This window comes from Amphiura filiformis, unplaced genomic scaffold (genome assembly GCF_039555335.1).
Source record: "Amphiura filiformis unplaced genomic scaffold, Afil_fr2py scaffold_92, whole genome shotgun sequence".
Lineage (NCBI taxonomy): Eukaryota > Metazoa > Echinodermata > Ophiuroidea > Amphilepidida > Amphiuridae > Amphiura > Amphiura filiformis.
The window spans coordinates 49359-76203 of NW_027305556.1; the positions used below are offsets into that span (position 1 = coordinate 49359).

Sequence of the window (26845 nt, forward strand, 5' to 3'; positions counted from 1 at the left end):
GTATTCAATTATAGTTATATTTTTATGATCCTATATTCTCATTCTTGGGAGTTTATAAAAACACAGACAATAATATGAGCCTTTCAATAATCAGAAAGTGACCCCTTAATGACCTTTGACCCCCAAAATAAAAATACCATGCATACATCAGGGAACACTGATTCATGTATGATGGTTATAATATTCTGGTCTGTTTATCTTTTGAGATAAACATTCTTTGAACATTTTTTTTTATAATTTTGGTTTTTGACCAGAAGTGACCCCTAAAGACCCTGGCTAGTAGCGATGCATGTGTGCTAATGGCGACTCTCTGCTATGTAATTTGTAAAGATAGTGATTTTTTGAATATTTTTTAGACTTTGACCGGAAATAACCCCTTAATTACCTTTGATTTTATTTGAGCACACCCTATAGACACCGACTAAAGTCGAGTCACATGATATAACCATGTTCTCATCGCATGAAATTTGTGGAAGGAGTAGCATTTTTTGTGAAATCAACATTTTTGGCCATAAGGTCAAGGTCAAAGGTCAAAGCCAGGTCAAAGTCAAATGGATGGTTTGGTCTAGCCCAGTGGTCATTTGGCTCAAGTATGGTTGAAATCTGTCAAAGCATAAGGGCGAAACGTGGCAAGTCACGCAAAATGTCACGAGGTTGCCAGAGGAAAGAAAGAACTAGACTTAGCTGTGGTCTAAGACCACAAACACAGCCGTGTTGTGACCCCTTAATCACATTCGACCCCAAAATATATGAAAACCCCATAGACATTGGCTAATGTCAATGCACGTGTCCACGTGGCATCACTTTGCTATGCTTTTTATGGCAGAAGGGCATTTTGAAGGTATATCGTTTTATACCGGAAGTGACCCCTTAATGACCTTTGACCCCAAATCTGTGTACACCCCATAGACACTGGGTAATAACAATGCATGTATGCAAGTGGCGTCACTGTCCTCCAGAATCTGTGGAAGAAGATGCATTTTATAGGTAGTTCGTTTTATACCGGAAGTGACCCCTTAATGAGATTTGACCCCAAATAAAAAAATACCACATATACATTGGAGGACTGCAGATCATGTGTGAACATACCGTTACTGTCCCATGTTTTACTTAGCTAATAAAACTTTTTGAAGGTTTTTCGTTTTATACCGGAAGTGACCCCTTAATGACCTTTGACCCCAAATCTGTGTACACCCCATAGACACTGGGTAATAACAATGCATGTGTGCAAGTGGCGTCTCTGTCCCACATAATTTGTGGAAGAAGATGCATTTTAAAGGTATTTCTTTTTATACCGGAAGTGACCCTTTAATAAGCTTTGACCCCAAATAAAAAAATACCACATATACATTGGATGACTGCAGATCATATGTGAACATACAGTTACTGTGCTATGTTTTACTTAGCTAATAAATTTTTTGAAGGTTTTTCGTTTTATACCGGAAGTGACCCCTTAATGACCTTTGACCCCAAATATGTGTACACCACATAGATACTGGGTAATAACAATACATGTGTGTAAGTGGGGTCGCTGTCCTAAGTAAATTGTGGGAGAAGATGCATTTTGAGTTGAAATCACGTTTTTGACCCCTGTGACCCCTGCGTGACCTTTGACCCCACGAGTTTCATGTGACATGTAGGGGCACGGACAATGATCATTGTGACCAAGTTAGGTCAAAATCGATGTAAGCATGTGAGTGCTAGAGCAAATGTAATGGTTGACAGAAGAAAGAAAGAACTAGACTTAGCTGTGGTCTAAGACCACGAACACAGCCGTGTTGTGACCCCTTAATGACCTTTGACCGCAAAATATATGAAAACCCCATAGACATTGGCTAATGTCAATGTATGTGTGCACGTGGGATCACGTTGCCATGTTATTTGTAGCAGAATGGGCATTTTGAAGGTTTTTCGTCTCAGACCGGAAGTGACCCCTTAATGACATTTGACCCCAAATAAAAAATACCACATATGAATTGGGTAACCACAATTCATGTGTGAACATACCGTTACTGTCCTATGTTTTTTAGCAAATAAAAATTTTGAAGGTTTTTCGTTTTATATCGGAAGTGACCCCTTAATGACCTTTGACCCCAAATCTGTGTACACCCCATAGACACTGGGTAATAACCATGCATGTGTGCAAGTGGCGTCACTGTCCTACAGAATCTGTGGAAGAAGATGCATTTTAAAGGTATTTCGTTTTATACCGGAAGTGACCTCTTAATGAGATTTGACCCCAAATATAAAATACCACATATACATTGGGTGACTGCAGATCACGTGTGAACATACCGTTACTGTCCCATGTTTTACTTAGCTTATAAAATTATTTTTAAATATTTCGTTTTTTACCGGAAGTGACCCCTTAATGACCTTTGACCCCAAATCTGTGTACACCCCATAGACACTGGATAATAACAATACATGTGTGCAAGTGGCGTCTCTGTCCCACATAATTCGTGAAAGAAGATGCATTTTAAAGGTATTTCTTTTTATACCGGAAGTGACACCTTAATGAGCTTTGACCCCAAATATAAAAAATACCACATATACATTGGTTGACTGCAGATCATATGTGAACATAACGTTACTGTGCTATGTTTTACTTAGCTAATAAAAATTTGTGAAGGTTTTTCGTTTTATACCGGAAGTGATCCCTTAATGACCTTTGACCCCAAATCTGTGTACACCACATACACACTGGGTAATAACAATGCATGTGTGCAAGTGGGGTCACTGTCCAACGTAAGTTGTGGGAGAAGATGCATTTTTAGTTGAAATCACGTTTTTAACCCCTGTGACCCCTGCATGACCTTTGACCCCACAAGTTTCATGTGTCATGTAGGGGCACGGTCAATGATCATTGTGACCAAGTATGGTCAAAATCGATGTAAGCATGTGAGTGCTAGAGTAAATGTAATTGTTGACAGAAGAAAGAAGAAGAACTAGACTTAGCTGTGGTCTAAGACCACGAACACAGCCGTGTTGTGGCCCCTTAATGACCTTTGACCCCAAAATATATGAAAACCCCATAGACATTGGCTAATGTCAATGTATGTGTGCACATGGCATCACTTTGCCATGTTATTTGTGGCAGAAGGGCATTTTGAAGTGTTTTTGTCTCAGACCGGAAATAACCTTTCACCGCAAATTAAAAAAATACCACGTATACACTGAGTAACATCAATTCATGTGTGAATGTACCGTATCTGTGCTATATTTTTCTTGGCTGATAATTTTTTTTGAAGTTATTTCGTTTTATACCGGAAGTGACCCCTTAATGACCTTTGACCCCAAATCTGTGTACACCCCATAGACACTGGGTAATAACAATGCATGTGTGCAAGTGGCATCACTGTCCTACGTAATTTGTGGGAGAAGATGCATTTTAAAGGTATTTCGTTTTATACCGGAAATGACCCCTTAATGACCTTTGACCCCAAATAAAAAAATACCATATATACATTGGGTAAACACAATTCATGTGTGAGCACACCATCACTCTCCTATGTATTTCTTAGCTAATAAAAAATTTTGAAGTTATTTCGTTTTATACCGGAAGTGACCCCTTAATGACCTTTGACCCCAAATCTGTGTACACCAATAGACACTCATGTAATAACAATGCATGTGTGCAAGTGGCGTCACTGTCCTACAGAATCTGTGGAAGAAGATGCATTTTAAAGGTATTTCGTTTTATACCGGAAGTGACCCCTTAATGAGCTTTGACCCCAAATAAAAAAATACTACATATACATTGGGTGAATGCAGATCATATGTGAACATACCGTTACTGTGCTATCTTTTATTTAGCTAATAAAAATTTTTGAAGGTTTTTTCGTTTTATACCGGAAGTGACCCTTAATGACCTTTGACCACAAATCTGTGTACACCACATAGACACTGGGTAATAACAATGCATGTGTGCAAGTGGGGTCGCTGTCCTACGTAAGTTGTAGGAGAAGATGCATTTTTAGTTGAAATCACGTTTGTGACCCCTGCGTGACCTTTGACCCCGCGAGTTTCATATGACATGTAGGGGCATGGTCAATGATCATTGTGACCAAGTTAGGTCAAAATCGATGTAAGCATGTGAGTGCTAGAGCAAATGTAATGGTTGACAGAAGAAGAAGAAGATCCTGTAAGAAAAAAGACACAGCCGTGACTAACGTCACGGCTGTGTAAGAAAGAAAGAACCTGTAAGAAAAAAGACACAGCCGTGACTAACGTCACGGCTGTATAAAGAACTAGACTTAGCTGTGGTCTAAGACCACGAACACATCCGTGTTGTGACCCCTTAATCACCTTTGACCCCAAAATATATGATAACCCCATAGACATTGGTTAATGTCAATGCACGTGTCCATGTGGCATCACTTTGCTATGCTTTTTGTGGCAGAAGGGATATTTTGAAGGTATATCGTTTTATACCGGAAGTAACCCCTTACTGACCTTTGACCCCAAATGTGTGTGCACCAAATAGACACTGTGTTATAACAATGCATGTGTGCAAGTGGCGTCACTGTCCTACGGAATTAGTGGAAGAAGAAGCATTTTAAAGATTTTCGTTTTACACCGGAAGTGACCCCTTAATGACCTTTGACCCCAAATCTGTGTACACCCCATAGACACTGGATAATAACAATGCATGTGTGCAAGTGGCGTCACTGTCCTACAGAATCTGTGGAAGAAGATGCATTTGAAAGGTATTTCGTTTTATACCGGAAGTGACCCCTTAATGAGATTTGACCCCAAATAAAAAAATACCACATATACATTGGGTGACTGCAGATCATGTGTCAACATACCGTTACTCTCCCATGTTTTACTTATCTAATAAAATTTTTTGAAGGTATTTCGTTTTATACCGGAAGTGACCCCTTAATGACCTTTGACCCCAAATATGTGTACACCCCATAGACACTGAGTAATAACAATACATGTGTGCAAGTGGCATCTCTGTCCCACATAATTTGTGAAAGAAGATGCATTTTAAAGGTATTTCTTTTTATACCGGAAGTGACCCCTTAATGAGCTTTGACCCCAAATAAAAAAAATACCACATGTACATTGGGTGACTGCAGATCATATGTGAACATACCGTTACTGTGATATGTTTTACTTTTTTTTCGTTTTATACCGGAAGTGACCCCTTAATGACCTTTGACCCCAAATCTGTGTACACCACATAGACACTGGGTAATAACAATGCATGTGTGCAAGTAGGGTCGCTGTCCTACGTAAGTTGTGGGAGAAGATGCATTTTTAGTTGAAATCACGTTTTTGACCCCTCTGACCCTTGCGTGACCTTTGACCCCACAAGTTTCATTTGACATGTAGGGGCATGGCCAATGATCATTGTGACCAAGTTAGGACAAAATCGATGTAAGCATGTGAGTGCTAGAGCAAATGTAATGGTTGACAGAAGAAAGAAGAAGAAAGAAAGAACCTGTAAGAAAAAAGACACAGCCGTGACGTAACTAGACTTAGCTGTGGTCTAAGACCACGAACACAGCCGTGTTGTGACCCCTTATTGACCTTTGACCCCAAAATATATGAAAGTCCCATAGACATTGGCTAGTGTCAATGTACATTTGCATGTGGCATCACTATGTCATGTGGCAGAAGAGGCATTTTGAAAGTTTTTCGTCTCAGACCGGAAGTGGCCCCTTGATGACCTTTGACCCAAAATAAAAAAATACCACATATACACTGGGTAACCACAATTCATATATGAACATACCGTTACTGTCCTTTGTTTTTCTTAGCTAATAAAAAAATGTTGAAGGTATTTCGTTTTATAACGGAAGTGACCCCTTAATGACCTTTGACCCCAAATATGTGTACACCCCATATACACTGGGTAACACCAATGCATGTGTGCAAGTGGTATCACTGTCCTACGTAATTTGTGGAAGAAGATGCATTTTATAAGTATTTCGTTTTATACCGGAAATGACCCCTTAATGACCTTTGACCCCAAATTAAAAAATACCACATATACACTGGGCAACCACAATTTATGTGTGCATATACCGTTACTGTCCTACGTTTTTTCTTAGCTAATAAAAATTTTTTAAGATATTTCGTTTTATACCGGAAGTGACCCCTTAATGCCCTTTGACCCCAAATCTGTGTTCACCCTATAGACACTAGGTAATTACAATACATGTGTGCATGTGGCGTCACTGTCCTACGTAATTTATGGGAGAAGATGCATTTTAAAGGTTATTTCGTTTTATACTGGAAGTGACCCCTTCATGACCTTTGACCCATATAAAAAAATATCACATATACACTAGGTAACTGCAAATCAGATGTGAACATTCCGTTGCTGCCCTATATTTTGTTTATACCGGAAGTGACCCCTTAATGACCTTTGACCCCAAATCTGTGTACACCATATAGACACTGGATAATAACAATGCATGTGTGCTAGTGGCGTCACTGTCCTACGTAAGTTGTGGGAGAAGATGCATTTTGAGTTAAGATCACGTGTTTGACCCCTATGACCCCTGTGTGACCTTGACCCCACAAGTTTCATGTGACATGTAGGGCATGGTCAATGATCATTGTGACCAAGTTAGGTCAAAATAGATGTAAGTGTGTGAGTGCTAGAGCAAATGTAATGGTTGACAGAAGAAGAAGAAGAAAGAAGGAAGAAAGAAAGAACCTGTAAGAAAAAAGACACAGCCGTGACGTTAACCACGGCTGTGTAAAGAAAGAAAGAACCTGTAAGAAAAAAGATACAGCCGTGACTAACGTCACGGCTGTATAACAAGAGCAAAATAGTCATGCGAGACATGACACACAAGACGGCTTGGTCTGAGGCTTGACATGTCGACTATAACATTTTTGACCTTTGATCCGTGGGACACGAATGTACTTGATCTTTTAACCCACACCCGGTTTATTTCTGGTGAATTTCAGCTCAATCGGAACTTGGATTTTGAAATTTTATAAATTTTTTATTGACCTTTTGACCCCCTTAATGACCATTGACCTCGATGGAAAAAAAACCTCATGTACACCGACAAAATGCATTGTTCCCATTTTAAATAAAAAAATTCTACTATGTTTAGTTCTGGTAATAAAAATTCCTGAAGTTATTTAGCCAAAAACAGGAAGTGACCCCTTAATGACTTTTGACCCCAAAATAAAAATATCATGCATACACTAGATAACACTGATTCATGTATGATGGTTATGTTACCCTGGTCTGTTTACATTTTGAGATAAAAATTTGTGAACATTTTTGATAATTTTGCTTTTTGACCGGTAGTGACCCCTTAATGACCTTTGACCCCAAAACTGTAGGCACCCTAAAGACCCCGTCTAGTACCAATACATGTGTGCTAATGGCGACACTCTGCTATGTAATTTGTACACCCCATACACCCCATATACACTGGGTAACACCAATGCATGTGTGCAAGTGGTATCACTGTCCTACGTAATTTGTGGAAGAAGATGCATTTTATAAGTATTTCGTTTTATACCGGAAATGACCCCTTAATGACCTTTGACCCCAAATTAAAAAATACCACATATACACTGGGCAACCACAATTTATGTGTGCATATACCGTTACTGTCCTACGTTTTTCTTAGCTAATAAAAAATTTTTAAGATATTTCGTTTTATACCGGAAGTGACCCCTTAATGCCCTTTGACCCCAAATCTGTGTTCACCCTATAGACACTAGGTAATTACAATACATGTGTGCATGTGGCGTCACTGTCCTACGTAATTTATGGGAGAAGATGCATTTTAAAGGTTATTTCGTTTTATACTGGAAGTGACCCCTTCATGACCTTTGACCCATATAAAAAAATATCACATATACACTAGGTAACTGCAAATCAGATGTGAACATTCCGTTGCTGCCCTATATTTTGTTTATACCGGAAGTGACCCCTTAATGACCTTTGACCCCAAATCTGTGTACACCATATAGACACTGGATAATAACAATGCATGTGTGCTAGTGGCGTCACTGTCCTACGTAAGTTGTGGGAGAAGATGCATTTTTAGTTAAGATCACGTTTTTGACCCCTATGACCCCTGTGTGACCTTGACCCCACAAGTTTCATGTGACATGTAGGGGCATGGTCAATGATCATTGTGACCAAGTTAGGTCAAAATAGATGTAAGTGTGTGAGTGCTAGAGCAAATGTAATGGTTGACAGAAGAAGAAGAAGAAAGAAGGAAGAAAGAAAGAACCTGTAAGAAAAAAGACACAGCCGTGACGTTAACCACGGCTGTGTAAAGAAAGAAAGAACCTGTAAGAAAAAAGATACAGCCGTGACTAACGTCACGGCTGTGTAACAAGAGCTAAATAGTCATGCGAGACATGACACACAAGACGGCTTGGTCTGAGGCTTGACATGTCGACTATAACATTTTTGACCTTTGATCCGTGGGACACGAATGTACTTGATCTTTAAACCACACCCGGTTTATTTCTGGTGAATTTCAGCTCAATCGGAACTTGGATTTTGAAATTTTATAAATTTTTTATTGACCTTTTGACCCGCTTAATGACCATTGACCTCGATGGAAAAAAAACTCATGTACACCGACAAAATGCATTGTTCCCATTTTAAATAAAAAATTCTACTATGTTTAGTTCTGGTAATAAAAATTCCTGAAGTTATTTAGCCAAAAACAGGAAGTGACCCCTTAATGACTTTTGACCCCCAAAATAAAAATATCATGCATACACTAGATAACACTGATTCATGTATGATGGTTATGTTACCCTGGTCTGTTTACATTTTGAGATAAAAATTTGTGAACATTTTTGATAATTTTGCTTTTTGACCGGTAGTGACCCCTTAATGACCTTTGACCCCAAAACTGTAGGCACCCTAAAGACCCCGTCTAGTACCAATACATGTGTGCTAATGGCGACACTCTGCTATGTAATTTGTAAAGACAGTGATTTTTTGAATATTATTTACAAGTTTTTCAGACTGTAACCGGAAATGACCCCTTAATGACCTTTGACCCCTTATCAATGAACACCCTATATACACCGACCATAGACGAGTCATGTGACCAAACCGTGTCATCATCGCCAACATTAAGTTAAAATACGTCAACCCGTGACTGAGTTATACGTACGAATGTGGTCGACAGAAGAAAGAAAGAAGAAAGAACTAGACTTAGCTGTGGTCTAAGACCACGAACACAGCCGTGGTGTGACCCCTTAATGACCTTTGACCCCAAAATCTCAGAACACTCCATAGACATTGGCTAATCTCAATGCACGTGTGCACGTGGCATCACTCTGTTATGTTATTTATGCCAGAAGAGGCATTTACAAGGAATTTCGTTTTATACCGGAAGTGATCCCTTAATGACTTTTGATCCCAAATTAAAAAAAATACCATAGATACACTGGATAACCACGATTCACGTGTGAACATACCGTTACTGTCCTATGTTTTGTTTAGCTAATAAAATTTGTGAAGGTATTTCGTTTTATACCGGAAGTGACCCTTTAATGACCTTTGACCCCAAATCTGTGTACACCCCGTAGACACTGGGTAATGGCAATGCATGTGTGCAAGTGGCGTCACTGTCCTACGTAATTTGTGGGAGAAGATGCATTTTAGTTGAAATCACGTTTTTGACCCTATGACCCCTGCGTGACCTTTGACCCCACGAGTTTCATGTGACATATAGGGGCACGGTCAATAATCATTGTGACCAAGTTAGGTCAAAATCGATGTAAGCATGTGAGTGCTAGAGCAAATGTAATGGTTGACAGAAAGAAGAAGAACTAGACTTAGCTGTGGTCTAAGACCACGAACACAGCCGTGTTGTGACCTCTTAATGACCTTTGACCCCAAAATATATGAAACCCCATAGGCATTGGCTAATGTCAATGTATGCGTGCACGTGGCATTATTTTGCCAGGTTATTTGTGGCAGAAGGGGCATTTTGAAAGTTTTTCGTCTCAGACCGGAAGTGGCCCCTTAATGACCTTTGACCCCAAATCTGTGTACACCCCATAAACACTGGGTAATAACAATGCATGTGTGTAAGTGGCATCACTGTCCTGAGTAATTTGTGGGAGAAGATGCATTTTAAAGGTATTTCGTTTTATACCGGAAGTGACCCCTTAATGAGCTTTGACCCCAATTAAAAAAATACCACATATACATTGGGTAACTGCAGATCATATGTGCACATACCGTTACTGCGCTATGTTTTACTTAGCTAATAAAAATTTGTGAAGGTTTTTCGTTTTATACCGGAAGTGACCCCTTAATGACCTTTGACCCCAAATCTGTGTACACCATATAGACACTGGTTAATAACAATGCATGTGTGCAAGTGGGGTCGCTGTCCTACGTAAGTTGTAGGAGAAGATGCATTTTTATTTGAAATCACGTTTTTGACCCCTGTGACCCCTGCGTGACCTTTGACCCCGCAAGTTTCATGTGACATGTAGGGGCATGGTCAATGATCATTGTGACCAAGTTAGGTCAAAATCGATGTAAGCATGTGAGTGCTAGAGCAAATGTAATGGTTGACAGAAAGAAGAAAGAAAGAACCTGTAAGAAAAAAGACACATCCGTGACCATCTTCACGGCTGTGTAAGAACCTGTAAGAAAAAAGACACAGCCGTGACTAACGTCAACGGCTGTGTAACAAGAGCTATATAGAAAGTCATGCGAGACATGACACACAAGCCGACCTGTTAATGGGTCAAGTTTGAACAATTTAGAACTTTGACCTTTGACCCCTAAACTTTTACCTTTGGGGTCATAAATATTTTTAACATGTTTAGAATGTCGTAAGAATAATTCCTGTTGAATTTGAGCTCGATTGGACCAATTTCGAAATTTGACCTTTGACCCCTATAACTTGACCCTTGGGTCACGGATGGGGTCAACTGCTCTTGCATTGTGCTTAGGATGTCATAAGAAAGATTCCTGGTGAATTTCAGCTTAATCGGAACTTATACATGGATTGTAAATATTTGATTGACCTTTTGACCCCCTTACTGACCTTTGACTTCAATGGAAATAAAAACCCTACGTACATTGACAAAATGCATTGTTCCAATTTTAATTTAAAAATTCTAGCATGTTTAGTTCTTGAGATAAAAATTCTTAAAGTTATTCAGCTAAAAACAGGCAGTGACGCCTTAATGACCTTTGACCCCCAAAATAAAAATACCATGCATACATCAGGGAACACTGATTCATGTATGATGGTTATATTGTTCTGGTCTGTTTATCTTTTGAGATAAAATTTTTTGAACATTTTTGATAATTTTGGTTTTGACCGGAAGTGACCCCTTAATGACCTTTGACCCCAAAACTGTAGGCATCCTAAATACCCTGGCTAGTAGCGATGCATGTGTGCTAATGGCGACTCTCTGCTATGTAATTTGTAAAGACAGTGATTTTTTGAATATTTTTAGCTTTCAGACCGGAAATGAACCCCTTAATGACCTTTGACCCCTTATCTGTGAACACCCTATAGACACCGACCAGAGTCAAGTCACATGATCTTAGCATGTCACCATCACATGTTATTTGTGGAAGAAGATACATTTTAGCCATTGTGAGCAGGTCAAAGGTCAAATGGAGTTCAATGTCATGTAACATGTGGAGATATGGTCAGTGGTGTTTGTGACCAAGTATGATCAAAATCGGTCAAAGCATAGCAGAGCTAGGGCGAAACGTGGCAAATCACGCAAAATGTCACATTTTGCTAAGAAAAAGCAAAAAAAATCACGTTTTTGACCATTGTAGCTAGGTCAAAGGTCAGATGCAAGTCAAAGTCATATGACATGTGCGGGCAATGCCAACGGTCCTTCTGACAACGTTTAGTTAAAATACGTCAACCCGTGACTGAGTTATACGTACGAATGTGGTCGACAGAAGAAACAAGAAACTAGAGTCAACAGACGCTGAGTACAAGCCGCAATTTGACCCCTATAACTTGACCCCTGGGTTACGGATGGGGTCAACTGCTCTTGCATTGTGCTTAGGATGTCATAAGAAATATTCCTGGTCAATTTCAGCTTAATCGGAACTTATACATGGATTTTGATTTTTTTTTTTAATTTTTGATTGACCTTTTGACCCCTTTAATGACCTTTGACCTCAATGAAAAAAACTATGAATTGGGTCACCACAATTCATGTGTGAACATACCGTTACTGTCCTATGTTTTTCTTAGCAAATAAAAAATTTGAAGGTTTTTCGTTTTATACCGGAAGTGACCCCTTAATGACCTTTGACCCCAAATCTGTGTACACCCCATAGACGCTGGGTAATAGCAATGCATGTGTGCAAGTGGCGTCACTGTCCTACAGAATCTGTGGAAGAAGATGCATTTTAAAGGTATTTCGTTTTATACCGGAAGTGACCCCTTAATGAGATTTGACCCCAAATAAAAAAATACCACATATACATCGGGTGACTGCAGATCATGTGTGAACATACCGTTACTGTCCCATGTTTTACTTAGCTAATAAAAATTTTTGAAGATATTTCGTTTTATACCGGAAGTGACCCCTTAATGACCTTTGACCCCGAATCTGTGTACACCCCATAGACACTGGGTAATAACAATGCATGTGTGCAAGTGGCGTCTCTGTCCCACATAATTGATGGAAGAAGATGCATTTTAAAGGTATTTCTTTTTATACCGGAAGTGACCCCTTAATGAGCTTTGACCTCAAATAAAAAAATACCACATATACATTGGGTGACTGCGGATCACATGTGAACATACCATTACTGTGCTATGTTTTACTTAGCTAATAAAAATGTTTGAAGGTTTTTCGTTTTATACCGGAAGTGACCCCTTAATGACCTTTGACCCCAAATCTGTGTACACCACATAGACACTGGGTAATAACAATGCATGTATGCAAGTGAGGTTGCTGTCCTATGTAAGGTGTGGGAGAATATGCATTGTTAGTTGAAATCACGTGTTTGACCCCTGCGTGACCTTTGACCCCACGAGTTTCATGTGACATGTAGGGGCACGGTCAATGATCATTGCGACCAAGTTAGGTCAAAATCGATGTAAGCATGTGAGTGCTAGAGCAAATGTAATTTTGACAGAAGAAGAAAGAACCTGTAAGAAAAAAGACACAGCCGTGACGTAAGAATTGAGAAGAGACAGCACAAGCCGACGTTTGACGTCGGCTTGTAAGAAGAAAGAAGAATTGAGAAGAGACAGCACAAGCCGACGTTTGACGTCGGCTTGTAAGAACTAGATATATTGCATCCTCAGAAGGCTGCGAAGTCCAGCCGTGACCTTGAAGTGACCTTCTATGATTTGGAACACAATTGCCTTTTCATAAAAAATGTTGGCATTACGTTTGATAACAATCTACCTAATAAAATAATTTGACCTTTGTTGACCTTACAGGTTCTTTCTTCTTTCTTTCTTTCTTCTTCTGTCAACCATTACATTTGCTCTAGCACTCACACGCTTACATCGATTTTGACCTAACTTGGTCACAATTATCATTGACCGTGCCCCTACATGTCACATGAAACTTGTGGGGTCAAAGGTCACGCAGAGGTCATAGGGGTCAAAAACGTGATTTCAACAAAAAATGCATCTTCTCCCATACCCACAACTTACGTATGACAGCGACGATATTTGCACACATGAATTGTTATTACCCAGTGTCTATGTGGTGTACACAGATTAGGGGTCAATGGTCATTAAGGGGTCACTTCCGGTATAAAACGAAATACATTCAAACATTTTTATTAGCTAAACAAAACATAGTACAGTAACGGTATGTTCACACATGAATTGTGGTTACCCAGTGTATATGTGGTATTTATTTTATTTTGGGCAAAGGTCATTAAGGGGTCACTTCCGGTATAAAAACGAAATACCTTTAAAATGCATCTTCTCCCACAAATTACGTAGGACAGTGACCCCACTTGAACACATGCATTGTGATTACCCAGTGTCTACGGGTTTATACAGATTAGAAGTCAGAGTTCATTAAGGGGTCACTTCCGGTATAAAACGAAAACCTTCAAAAATGTTATTAGCTTAACAAAACATAGGACAGTAACGGTATATTCACACATGAATTGTGGTTACCTAGTGTATATGTGGTATTTTTTGATTTGGGGTCAAAGGACATTAAGGGGTCACTTCCGGTATAAAACGAAATACCTTTAAAATGCATCTTCTCCCACAAATTACGTAGGACAGTGACGCCACTTGCACACATGCATTGTGATTACCCAGTGTCTACGGGGTGTACACAGATTTGGGGCCAAAGGTCATTAAGGGGTCACTTCCGGTATAATACGAAATACCTTCAAACATTTTTATTAGCTAAACAAAACATAGGGCAGTAACGGTATGTTCACACATGAATTGTGTTTACCCAGTGTATATGTGGTATTTTATTATTTTGGCTCAAAGGTCATTAAAGGGTCACTTCCGGGATAAAACGAAATACCTTTAAAATGCATCTTCTCCCACAAATTATGTAGGACAGTGACGCCACTTGCACACATGCATTGTCGTTACCCAGTGTCTACGGGGTGTACACAGATTTGGGGTCAAAGGTCATTAAGGGGTCACTTCCGGTAAAATTGAAATACCTTCAAACCATTTTATTAGCTAAGGAAAACATATCACAGTAACGGTATGTTCACACATGAATTGTGGTTAGCCAGTGTATAATGTGGTATTTTTTATTTGGGGTCAAAGGTTATGAAAGGGTCACTTCCGGTCTGAGACGAAAAACCTTCAAAATGCCCTTTCTGCCACAAATAACATGTCAAAATTATGCCACGTGCACACATGCATTGACATTAGCCAATGTCTATGGGGTCTTCATATATTTTGGGGTCAAAGGTCATTAAGGGGTCACAACACGGCTGTGTTCGTGGTCTTAGACCACAGCTAATCTTTACACAGCCGTGACGTTAGTCACGGCTGTGTCTTTTTTCTTACAGGTTCTTACACAGCCGTGACGTTAGTCACGGCTGTGTCTTTTTTCTTACAGGTTCTTTCTTTCTTTCTTTACACAGCCGTGACGTTAGTCACGGCTGTGTCTTTTTTCTTACAGGTTCTTTCTTTACACAGCCGTGACGTTAGTCACGGCTGTGTCTTTTTTCTTACAGGTTCTTTCTTTGCACATCCGCCATCGGCGATGTGCATTCTTTTTACCGCGTTCTTCTTCTTTCTTTCTTTCTTTCTTCTGTCAACACTATGATCAGCCATCGTAGCCACATGCTTTCAGGCATGTTGACCATACTTGGTCAGTATAACCGTTTGGTGGTGCCACAGATGTCACATGATCAACTTCCGGTCAAATGTCATCCACTTCCGGTCAATGGCCAAAACTTGGATTTTCACTAAAATGCTACTCCTCCCACATATTACATAGCACCGTGACGTCACTTACACACATGCATCATCTATAGCCAGTGTCTAAAAGTTATACCACAAAATTGGAATCAAAGGTCATTAAGGGGTCACTTCCGGTAAAAGTCTGAAAAATAAAAAAAAAATATTCAAAAAATCACTGTCTTTACAAATTACATAGCAGAGAGTCGCCATTAGCACACATGCATCGCTATTATCTAGGGTCTTTAGGGTGCCTACAGTTTTGGGGTCAAAGGTCATTAAGGGTTACTTCCGGTCAAAAACCAAAATTATCAAAAAGTTTAAATTTTTTTATCTCAAAATGTAAACAAATCAGAGTAATATACCCATCATACATGAATTAGTGTTACATGGTGTATGCATGGTATTTTTTATTTTGGGGGTCAAAGGTCATTAAGGGGTAACTTCCTGTTTTAGCTAAATAACTTCAAGAAATTTTATCTCAACAACTAAACATAGTAGAATTTTTTAATGAAAAGTGGAACAATGCATGTTGTCGTTGTATATAAGGTTTTATTTTCATTGAGGTCAAAGGTCATTAAAGGGGTCAAAAGGTCAATCATAAATTTAAAAAATCATAATCCATGTATAAGTTCCGATAAAGCTGAAAATTCACCAGGAATATTCCTTATGACATCCTAAGCACTATGTAATATTTTTGCGGGGTCAAAGGTAATTAAGGGATCACTTCCGGTTCTCACAGATTCGGAGCCATAACTCATTTGTCACTGCTGGCTGTGCATCCTCGCGGTCGCAGGCGAACGCAATCAGATCTCGTTTACATTATTGATTTTTATTTAGGGTCAAAGGTTATGAGGCGTCACTTCCGGTGTTAAACAAAATACCTTCTAAAATACCTGGCGGTTGTGCATGCTCGCGGTCGCAGGCGACCGCAACCATATCTAGTTCTTTCTTCTTTCTTTCTGTCAACCATTACATTTGCTCTAGCACTCACATGCTTACATCGATTTTGACCTAACTTGGTCACAATGATCATTGACCGTGCCCCTACACGTCACATGAAACTTGTGGGGTCAAAAGTCACGCAGGGGTCATAGGGGTCAAAAACGTGATTTCAACTAAAAATGCATCTTCTCCTACAGATTACGTACGACAGTGACACCACTTGCACACATACATTGTTATTAAACAGTGTCTATATGGTGTACACAGATTTGGGGTCAAAGGTCATTAAGGGGTCACTTCCGGTATAAAACGAAAAACCTTCACAAATTTTTATTAGCTAAGTAAAACATAGCGCAGTAACGGTATGTTCACACATGATCTGCAGTTACCCAATGTATATGTGGTATTTTTTTAATTGGGGTCAAAGCTCATTAAGGGGTCACTTCCGGTATAAAAAGAAATACCTTTAAAATGCATCTTCTTCCACAAATTATGTGGGACAGAGATGCCACCTGCACACATGCATTGTTATTACCCAGTGTCTATGGGGTGTACACAGATTTGGGGTCAAAGGTCATTAAGGGGCCACTTCCGGTATAAATTGAAATATCTTCAAAAAAATGTATTAGCTAAGAAAAACATAGGAGAGTAATGGTATGTTCACACATGAATTGAGTTTAATCAATGTATATATGATATTTTTTTATTTGGGGTCAAAGGTCATTAAGGGGTCATTTCCGGTATAAAACGAAATACCTTTAAAATGCATCTTCTCCCACAAATTACTCAGGACAGTGATGCCACTTACACACATGCATTGTTATTACCCAGTGTTTATGGGGTGTACACAGATTTGGGGTCAAAGGTCATTAAGGGCCACTTCCGGTCTGAGACGAAAAACTTTCAAAATGCCCTTCTGCCACAAATAACATGGCAAAATAATGCCACGTGCACGCATACATTGACATTAGCCAATGCCTATGGGGTTTTCATATATTTTGGGGTCAAAGGTCATTAAGAGGTCACAACACGGCTGTGTTCGTGGTCTTAGACCACAGCTAAGTCTAGTTCTTTCTTCTTTCTTCTTTCTGTCAACCATTACATTTGCTCTAGCACTCACATGCTTACATCGATTTTGACCTAACTTGGTCACAATGATCATTGACCGTGCCTTTACACGTCACATGAAACTTGTGGGGTCAAATGTCACGCAGGGGTCATAGGGGTCAAAAACGTGATTTCAACTAAAAATGCATCTTCTCCTACAGATTACGTACGAGAGTGACACCACTTGCACACATGCATTGTTATTAACCAGTGTCTATATGGTGTACACAGATTTGGGGTCAAAGGTCATTAAGGGGTCACTTCCGGTATAAAACGAAAAACCTTCACAATTTTTTATTAGCTAAGTAAAACATAGCGCAGTAACGGTATGTTCACATATGATCTGCAGTTACCCAATGTATATGTGGTATTTTTTTTTTAATTGGGGTCAAAGCTCATTAAGGGGTCACTTCCGGTATAAAAAGAAATACCTTTAAAATGCATCTTCTTCCACAAATTATGTGGGACAGAGATGCCACTTACACACATGCATTGTTATTACCCAGTGTCTATGGGGTGTACACAGATTTGGGGTCAAAGGTCATTAAGGGGCCACTTCCGGTATAAATTGAAATATCTTCAAAAAAATTTATTAGCTAAGAAAAACATAGGAGAGTAATGGTATGTTCACACATGAATTGTGTTTAACCAATGTATATATGATATTTTTTATTTGGGGTCAAAGGTCATTAAGGGGTCATTTCCGGTATAAAACGAAATACCTTTAAAATGCATCTTCTCCCACAAATTACTCAGGACAGTGATGCCACTTACACACATGCAATGTTATTACCCAGTGTTTATGGGGTGTACACAGATTTGGGGTCAAAGGTCATTAAGGGGCCACTTCCGGTCTGAGACGGAAAACTTTCAAAATGCCCTTCTGCCATAAATAACATGGCAAAATAATGCCACGTGCACGCATACATTGACATTAGCCAATGCCTTTGGGGTTTTCATATATTTTGGGGTCAAAGGTCATTAAGAGGTCACAACGCGGCTGTGTTCGTGGTCTTAGACCACAGCTAAGTCTAGTTCTTCTTTCTTCTTCTGTCAACCATTACATTTGCTCTAGCACTCACATGTTTACATCGATTTTGACCTAACTTGGTCACAATGATCATTGACCATGCCCCTACATGTCACATGAAACTCGTTGGATCAAAGGTCACGCAGGGGTCACAGGGGTCAAAAACGTGATTTCAACTCAAAATGCATATTCTCCTACAACTTACGTAGGACAGAGACGCCACTAGCACACATGCATTGTTATTACCCAGTGTCTATGTGGTGTACACAGATTTGGGGTCAAAGGTCATTAAGAGGTCACTTCCGGTATAAAACGAAATACCTTCAAAAATTTTTATTAGCCAAACAAAACATAATACAGTAACGGTATGTTCACACATTAATTGTGGTTACCCAGTGTATATGTGGTATTTTTTTTAATTTTGGGTCAAAGGTCATTAAGGGATCACTTCCGGTATAAAACGAAATACCTTTAAAATGCATCTTCTCCCACAAATTACGTAGGACAGTGACGCCACTTGTACACAAGCATTGTCATTACCCAGTGTCTACGGGGTGTACACAGATTTGGGGTCAAAGGTCATTAAGGGTCACTTCCGGTATAAATCGAAATATCTTCAAAAAAATTTATTAGATAAGAAAAACATAGGAGAGTGATGGTATGTTCACACATGAATTGTGTTTACCCAATGTATATATGGTATTTTTTTATTTGGGGTCAAAGGTCATTAACGGGTCATTTCCGGTATAAAACGAAATACCTTTAAAATGCATCTTCTCCCACAAATTACGTAGGACAGTGATGCCACTTGCACACATGCATTGTTATTACCCAGTGTCTATGGGGTGTACACATATTTGGGGTCAAAGGTCATTAAGGGGTCACTTCCGGTATAAAATGAAATAACTTCTAAAAACTTTATCAGCCAAGAAAAATATAGCACAGAAACGGTACATTCACACATGAATTGATGCTACTCAGTGTATACGTAGTATTTTTTTATTTGGGGTAAAAGGCCATTACGGGGTCACTTCCGATCTGAGACACAAAAAAACCTTCAAAATGCCCCTTCTGCCAAAAATAACATGGCAATGTTATGCCACGTGCACACATACATGTACATTGACAATAGCCAATGGGGTTTTCATATATTTTGGGGTCAAAGGTCATTAAGGGGTCACAACACGGCTGTGTTCGTGGTTCTTCTTTCTTCTTCTGTCAACCATTACATTTGCTCTAGCACTCACAAGTTTACATCGATTTTGACCTAACTTGGTCACTATGATCATTGACCATGCCCCTACGTGTCACATGAAACTCGTGGGGTCAAAGGTCACGCAGGGGTCACAGGGTCAAAAACGTGATTTCAACTAAAAATGCATCTTCTCCCACAACTTACGTAGGACAGCGACCCCACTTGCACACATGCATTGTTATTACCCAGTGTCTATGTGGTGTACACATATTTGGGGTCAAAGGTCATTAAGGGTCACTTCCGGTATAAAACGAAAAACCTTCAAAAATTTTTATTAGCTAAGAAAAACATAGCACAGTAACAGTATGTTCACATATGATCTGTAGTTACCCAATGTATATGTGGTATTTTTTTTTACTTAGGGTCAAAGCTCATACAGGGTTAACTTCCGGTATAAAAAGAAATACCTTTAAAATGCATCTTCTTCCACAAATTATGTGGGACAGAGACGCCACTTGCACACATGTATTGTTATTACCCAGTGTCTATGGGGTGTACACAGATTTCGGGTCAAAGGTCATTAAGGGGTCACTTCTGGTAAAAAACGAAATATCTTAAAAAAATTTTTATAAGCTAAGTAAAACATGGGACAGTAACGGTATGTTCACACGTGATCTGCAGTCACCCAATGTATATGTGGTATTTTTTTATTTGGGGTCAAATCTCATTAAGGGGTCACTTCCGGTATAAACGAAATACCTTTAAAATGCATCTTCTTCCACAGATTCTGTAGGACAGTGACGCCACTTGCACACATGCATTGTTATTACCCAGTGTCTATAGGGTGTACACAGATTTGGGGTCAAAGGTCATTAAGGGGTCACTTCCGGTATAAAACGAAAAACCTTCAAAATGTTTTATTTGCTAAGAAAAACATAGGACAGTAGTAACAGTATGTTCACACATGAATTGTGGTTCCCCAATTCATATGTGGTATTTTTTTATTTGGGGTCAAATGTCATTAAGGAGTCACTTCCGGTCTGAGACGAAAAACCTTCAAAATGCCCCTTCTGCCACAAATAACATGGCAAAGTGATGCCACGTGCACACATACATTGACATTAGCCAATGTCTATGGGGTTTTCATATACAAAATATAGGGCAGTAACGGAATGTTCACATCTGATTTGCAGTTACCTAGTGTATATGTGATATTTTTATATGGGTCAAAGGTCATTAAGGGGTCACTTCCGGTATAAAACGAAATAACCTTTAAAATGCATCTTCTCCCACAAATTACGTAGGACAGTGACGCCACTTGCACACATGTATTACCTAGTGTCTATAGGGTGTACACAGATTTGGGGTCAAATGTCATTAAGGGGTCACTTCCGGTATAAAACGAAATATCTTCAAAAAATTTATTAGCTAAGAAAAACGTAGGACAGTAACGGTATATGCACACATAAATTGTGGTTGCCCAGTGTATATGTGGTATTTTTTAATTTGGGGTCAAAGGTCATTAAGGGGTCACTTCCGGTGTAAAACGAAATACTTATAAAATGCATCTTCTTCCACAAATTACGTAGGACAGTGATACCACTTGCACACATGCATTGGTGTTACCCAGTGTATATGGGGTGTACACAGATTTGGGGTCAAAGGTCATTAAGGGGTCACTTCCGGTATAAAACGAAATACCTTCAAAAAATTTTATTAGCTAAGAAAAACATAGGAGAGTGATGGTATGTTCACACATGAATTGTGCTTACCCAATGTATATATGGTATTTTTTTAGGGTCAAAGGTCATTAAGGGGTCATTTCCGGTATAAAACGAAATACCTTTAAAATGCATCTTCTCCCACAAATTACGTAGAACAGTGATGCCACTTGCACACATGCATTGTTATTACTCAGTGTCTATGGGGTGTACACAGATTTGGGGTCAAATGTCATTAAGGGGTCACTTCCGGTATAAATCGAAATATCTTCAAAAAAATTTATTAGCTAAGAAAAACATAGGAGAGTGATGGGTATGTTCACACATGAATTGTGTTTACCCAATGTATATATGGTATTTTTTTATTTGGGGACAAAGGTCATTAAGGGGTCATTTCCGGTATGAAACGAAATACCTTTAAAATGCATCTTCTCTCACAAATTACGTAGGACAGTGATGCCACTTACACACATGCATTGTTATTACCCAGTGTCTATGGGGTGTACACAGATTTGGGGTCAAAGGTCATTAAGGGGTCACTTCCGGTCTGAGACAAAAAACCTTCAAAATGCCCCTTCTGACACAAATAACATGGCAAAGTAATGCCACGTGCACGCATACATTGACATTAGCCAATGTCTATGGGGTTTTCATATATTTTTGTGTCAAAGGTCATTAAGGGGTCAAAACACGGCTGTGTTCGTGGTCTTAGACCACAGCTAAGTCTAGTTCTTCTTTCTTCTTATGTCAACCATTACATTTGCTCTAGCACTCACACACTTACATTTATTTTGACCTAACTTGGTCACAATGATCATTGACCATGCCCCTACATGTCACATTCCGGTATGAGACGAAAAACCCCTTCTGCCACCAAAAACATGGCATAGTGATGCCACGTGCAAATGTACATTGACACTAGCCAATGTCTATGGGACTTTCATATATTTTGGGGTCAAAGGTCAATAAGGGGTCACAACACGGCTGTGTTCGTGGTCTTAGACCACAGTAAGTCTAGTGTATTATTGAATCTGTAAATGAATACTCAAGCCATAAAGAGATGAAAAGTTAGCTTCTTCGTTGGCTTAGGTAGATTTTCAACACGGGGGGGTACTGACCAAAGAAAAAATTGGTGCCCGAGGGGGCGAAAAATTGGTCAAAAATACCCATTTCCCCCCTGTATCTAGTCACGTTTTTTTACTTCATCTGGATTTTTTTTTTGGGGGGGGGGAATGGGGTGAGCCCCCACACCAAAACTATTGAGGAGGCTGAGCCTCCGCAAGCCCCCGGTTCCTAAGCCTAATGGGACGGGACAAAGTTTGAAAAAGAGTGAAAAGACAAGAAAAGAATTTATCAACTTTGGCACCTCTTTTACGTTTGGTAACGTTTTTGGGTAGATTACATTATATTATAGTGCTGAGAGATTTTATTAAAGGGGGTCTCCGGCTATCACAACATTATGCCTTATATATAAGAAAAATAATTATCAAGCATGAATCACATGGTTTTATTTAAAACAAACTCATACATGTAGTGACTATAAAAACGAATAAAAACATCCGTCTCTCAACACGTGATATTCAAAATTTCCGGGCGCCGAAATTGTCGAGTGCAATGACGTCCCAGTAATACAATGCAAAGCTGACGACAATTGACGCACAAACAACCATTAAGTCACTGCACTTAGACAATTTCGGCGCGGGAATTTTGAATATCGCGTTTTGAGAGGCGACTGTTTTTATTCGTTTTTATGGTCAATATGAGTTTTTTTTAAATAAAACCATGCGATTCATGCTTGATAATTATTTTTGTAACATATAAGGGATAATGTTATGATTCCAGAGACCCCCTTTAATCAAGCGCTTTTTTAAGATAATGTCCTATCGTCATGTGAATACAAGAAAATCGTATCTGCATTTTTTATAATAGGAGAAGCCGTTTTATGCTGAAAATTATTTAGTTTTTCTTTGTTTTATAAAATCCTATTTCTATCATAAAATTTGACATATGTTGATTTCAGACCTGGGGTAAAGCTTGAAATATGTGTTTTAATAGTACTTTGTATTGCAATAGAAAACTCAATTATGCCAAAAACAATGTCAGTTATGATGTATTGCATTCACATGACGATATGCATGTTTATGTTGATATGCTGTTATGATATCAAAATGAAATAACACGGTTTTATTGTTTTTAGATCTCGATACCAGTGCACGACGCAAGACATCATTGAAATGCATCGTCCAAAACAATATGGTGGTTTTCCAACACCGGGTCTACAGACACCAGATGGCGATACGGTTATGGATAGGTTGTTCTTTTTGACAGAAACCCAGTGGGAGGTCGCCAAAGAAGAATCAAAATATGACTTTGTGATCGTCGGGTCTGGATTCTGTGCCCTAGCCGTAGCGAAGCGAGCTCTTAAGACTGATCGTAGCTGCCGAATATTAATCATAGAAAGAGGTCCTTATTTCCTCCCTTCACATTTTCAAAATCTTGGTAAACCCTTCGACCAAACGATTGCTGGACATTTGGAGACATTTCCCTGGACTATGTCTGCCGAGACAGCTAATGGAGATGCTGGTGTTGTGCGCTATCAACATGGAATGATACCTTATTTTGGTGGGCGATCGGTGATGTGGAGTGCCTGGTGTCCCATACCAACCCCTGAAGAAATGCACGAATGGCCTGAGCCAACTATAGAAGTGCTTAACAGAGATGATCAGAAGTACTTCAAATCTGCGGAAAAGCTTCTAAAAGTACAGAAAACAGACCGCATACGACATCATCAACGTGTTTACGGAGAACTGCAAAAGACCCTACAACAACAACTTGAAAACAGAGGCAAGACGATCGAAGGAGTCTATCGAATTGAATCAGCGCCCCTAGCCGTTGACGGGCGATATAAAGGCATCGATTTTGCAAAGTTTTCTGTTCCATCAGAATTACTGCAGTTTGCATCAAAGCAGAATAAACTAGAAGATAAACCGGACTTGGACATTGTTACCAACTGCACTGTTGAAAAGATTCATCAACAGAATGGAACCGCTACTGCTCTGCAGACATCCCGTGGGATGTTAGCTCTTGGTGATGCAAAGCTAATCCTGGCGATGGGTACCCTTCCCCCTACAACTCTAGTTAAAAATTCCTTTCCAGATGTAGCAGCAGGGGAGCGTTTTGGGGCACACTTCATCAGTTCGATCATTGCCCGAATACCTCGGGCAGACATCATCGATCCAGATCAACTTCACGATTTGGAGCTTGGGGCCTTCTACATCGCTGGAAAAGGAAAAGAAGGTTACACGCAGCAATACCACATCCAGTTAACAGCCATATCAGATAAGTCCCCAGACGAGAATGTTAAGAAAGCTCTCCGGTACATGCCAGATGTAGTAGCTACAGCATCTAAGAAGCAGTTAACATCCAGCGTCGGTAAAGTGGTGTTTGTCTGTGCCGTGCTTGGAGAGCTGGACGTGACCAACCCTGATAGCTGGTTCAAACAAAACACGGATGACACAAACTTGACAACTAACTCAAAACTTCAAGTTACAGTTAACGAAACAGACGAGAAGACATGGAATGCCATGGATGACGCAACATTTGGAATTTTGGAAGAGGTTTTAAGCCCCGAAGGTCCCCAAGCAGTAGACTATTGGCATGGGGGCTCAGATGAGGGAGAATGGACAAAACAACGCCCATCAGAGGAGGAACGAAGGGTAGATATGTTGGTTCATGAAAGTTCGACTTTAAACATTGGCGAGGAACAATCAGACCCAGTTGACACAAACTATTGCTTGCGAGGTACAAACAACGTCTACGTGACCGGAGCATCTCTCTGGCCACGATCTGGCTCTTGGAACCCGACGCTGACAATGGTTGCTTTATCCCAACATCTTGCTGATCAGTTGGTTGCAGAAAAGAAAAAAAAAGAAAAATCTATTCTGGATGCCATGTGGGATGTTTTAACACGAGCTGTAAATTTTGTATATAGTGTTTTTTTTCATTGATTTTGATAGCCAAGGGTACTCTTTCAGAATCTGCCGGGTAAAAATTGTTCACCCTTGAGGGTTTTGTGAAATTCAAGATGGTGTCCAAAATGACCACCATTTTATACTACTGGCTATAACGTCCTTATAATGGTAATTTTGATGTCTTGTCACTGTGGAACTAATAATGTTAATTCGCGAACACCTTCTGAATGTATACACTTGCTTTGTGACATTGTGTGTAATATTCCTGTGGGAATTCATGTAGCTATCTCATCCCTTACTATTCAAAAACATCGTGCGCGACAAGTACACATGAGTATGGATCACTTACTACAACAAGAGACTGGCGATTCTATGCCATAGCAATGGATGGACAAACGAGTATATTGACAATAATAACATATTACTCAAAGACTTAGCTGATGACACGCTCAATCTTAAGAGACATGGATTGACTACTCTTGCACAGAACTATATAGGTTACAGTTTATCAGGGATTTTCATTTCAACAGAAATCAGACTGTGAAATAAATCATAATATTAACTTCATGTACAAAACAAAGGACACTATAAAAGGTAAGGATTCTGATAATATCAACAACATCGATCATATACTGAATCCCGATTGTATATTATATGTGACGTATCATGTCAAAAGGAGACACTTTTGGGCAGGATCGTAAATGGAGAAATAGCCAAAAATCTGCTGGTGGGTGATTTTTTCACAATTTGGGTTTGTTGCTAATTTGTGATGTTATTAATGTTAAAAATATTGTCTGATAGTTTCAGACCGGAATGTAACTGGCATCTTGTATTTTTTGAGACATTTTTCAAGTTAATTCCCACTCTCAACATTGTCAATAATATTTTTAAAAGCCGATATCTCAATTTCCAATTTTATAATACCATAACTTACGAACTCAATATCTTTGCTTAGGAATGTCCAAATTCATTTGGGAAAACGGCGTTTGTGGAGCAAAATATCTCTATATTTAAGATATGTAAAAACCTCAAAATTCATAACCTGCCCAAAAGTGTCTCCTTTTGACATGACACGTCACATATATGCAAAGTAAAATGTAATACTAATTATATTCCAACAAAAGTTGATGATAATAGAGATTTGACCTCAAGTAAGTTTGGAAAAAATAAATCGAATCAATACATGCATGGGTCTGCATGTACAATAATAAGTCATCTTGATACATGTCATCGTAAAATAGTTCAGAAAAAGAAGGTTAATTTTGTAACATGTAGTAATTGTGCACTTGATTTTCACATTCATTGTATTAATAGTTCCCAAGTAGATAAGTGTAATAGCTGTAAACAAATAGTGGCTGCGTAGGTTTGAAAAATGATCAATGATAAAGTCCAAGAGAAATAGTTGGTGTCAAACCACATAATATTTATATATTGGCATAGCAAAAATAATACACGAATTTTCGGTCATAGACCTTTGTCAAGTGTAATAGCTGGGTCTATGCTCGCTG

General features: G+C 39.2%; 1 protein-coding gene across 1 annotated transcript in view; it reads left to right on the plus strand.

Annotated features, from left to right (window-relative positions):
- Positions 1-25990, plus strand: part of LOC140144886 (uncharacterized) — a 35775-nt gene extending 9785 nt beyond the window's left edge. Inside the window, exon 2 of the mRNA XM_072166690.1 lies at positions 23564-25990. Within this exon, the coding sequence (XP_072022791.1) occupies positions 23601-25373 (1773 nt within the window). The 5' untranslated portion in view covers positions 23564-23600 and the 3' untranslated portion in view covers positions 25374-25990. The remainder of the gene's footprint in view (positions 1-23563) is intronic.
- The last annotated feature ends 855 nt before the right edge of the window (positions 25991-26845 follow it).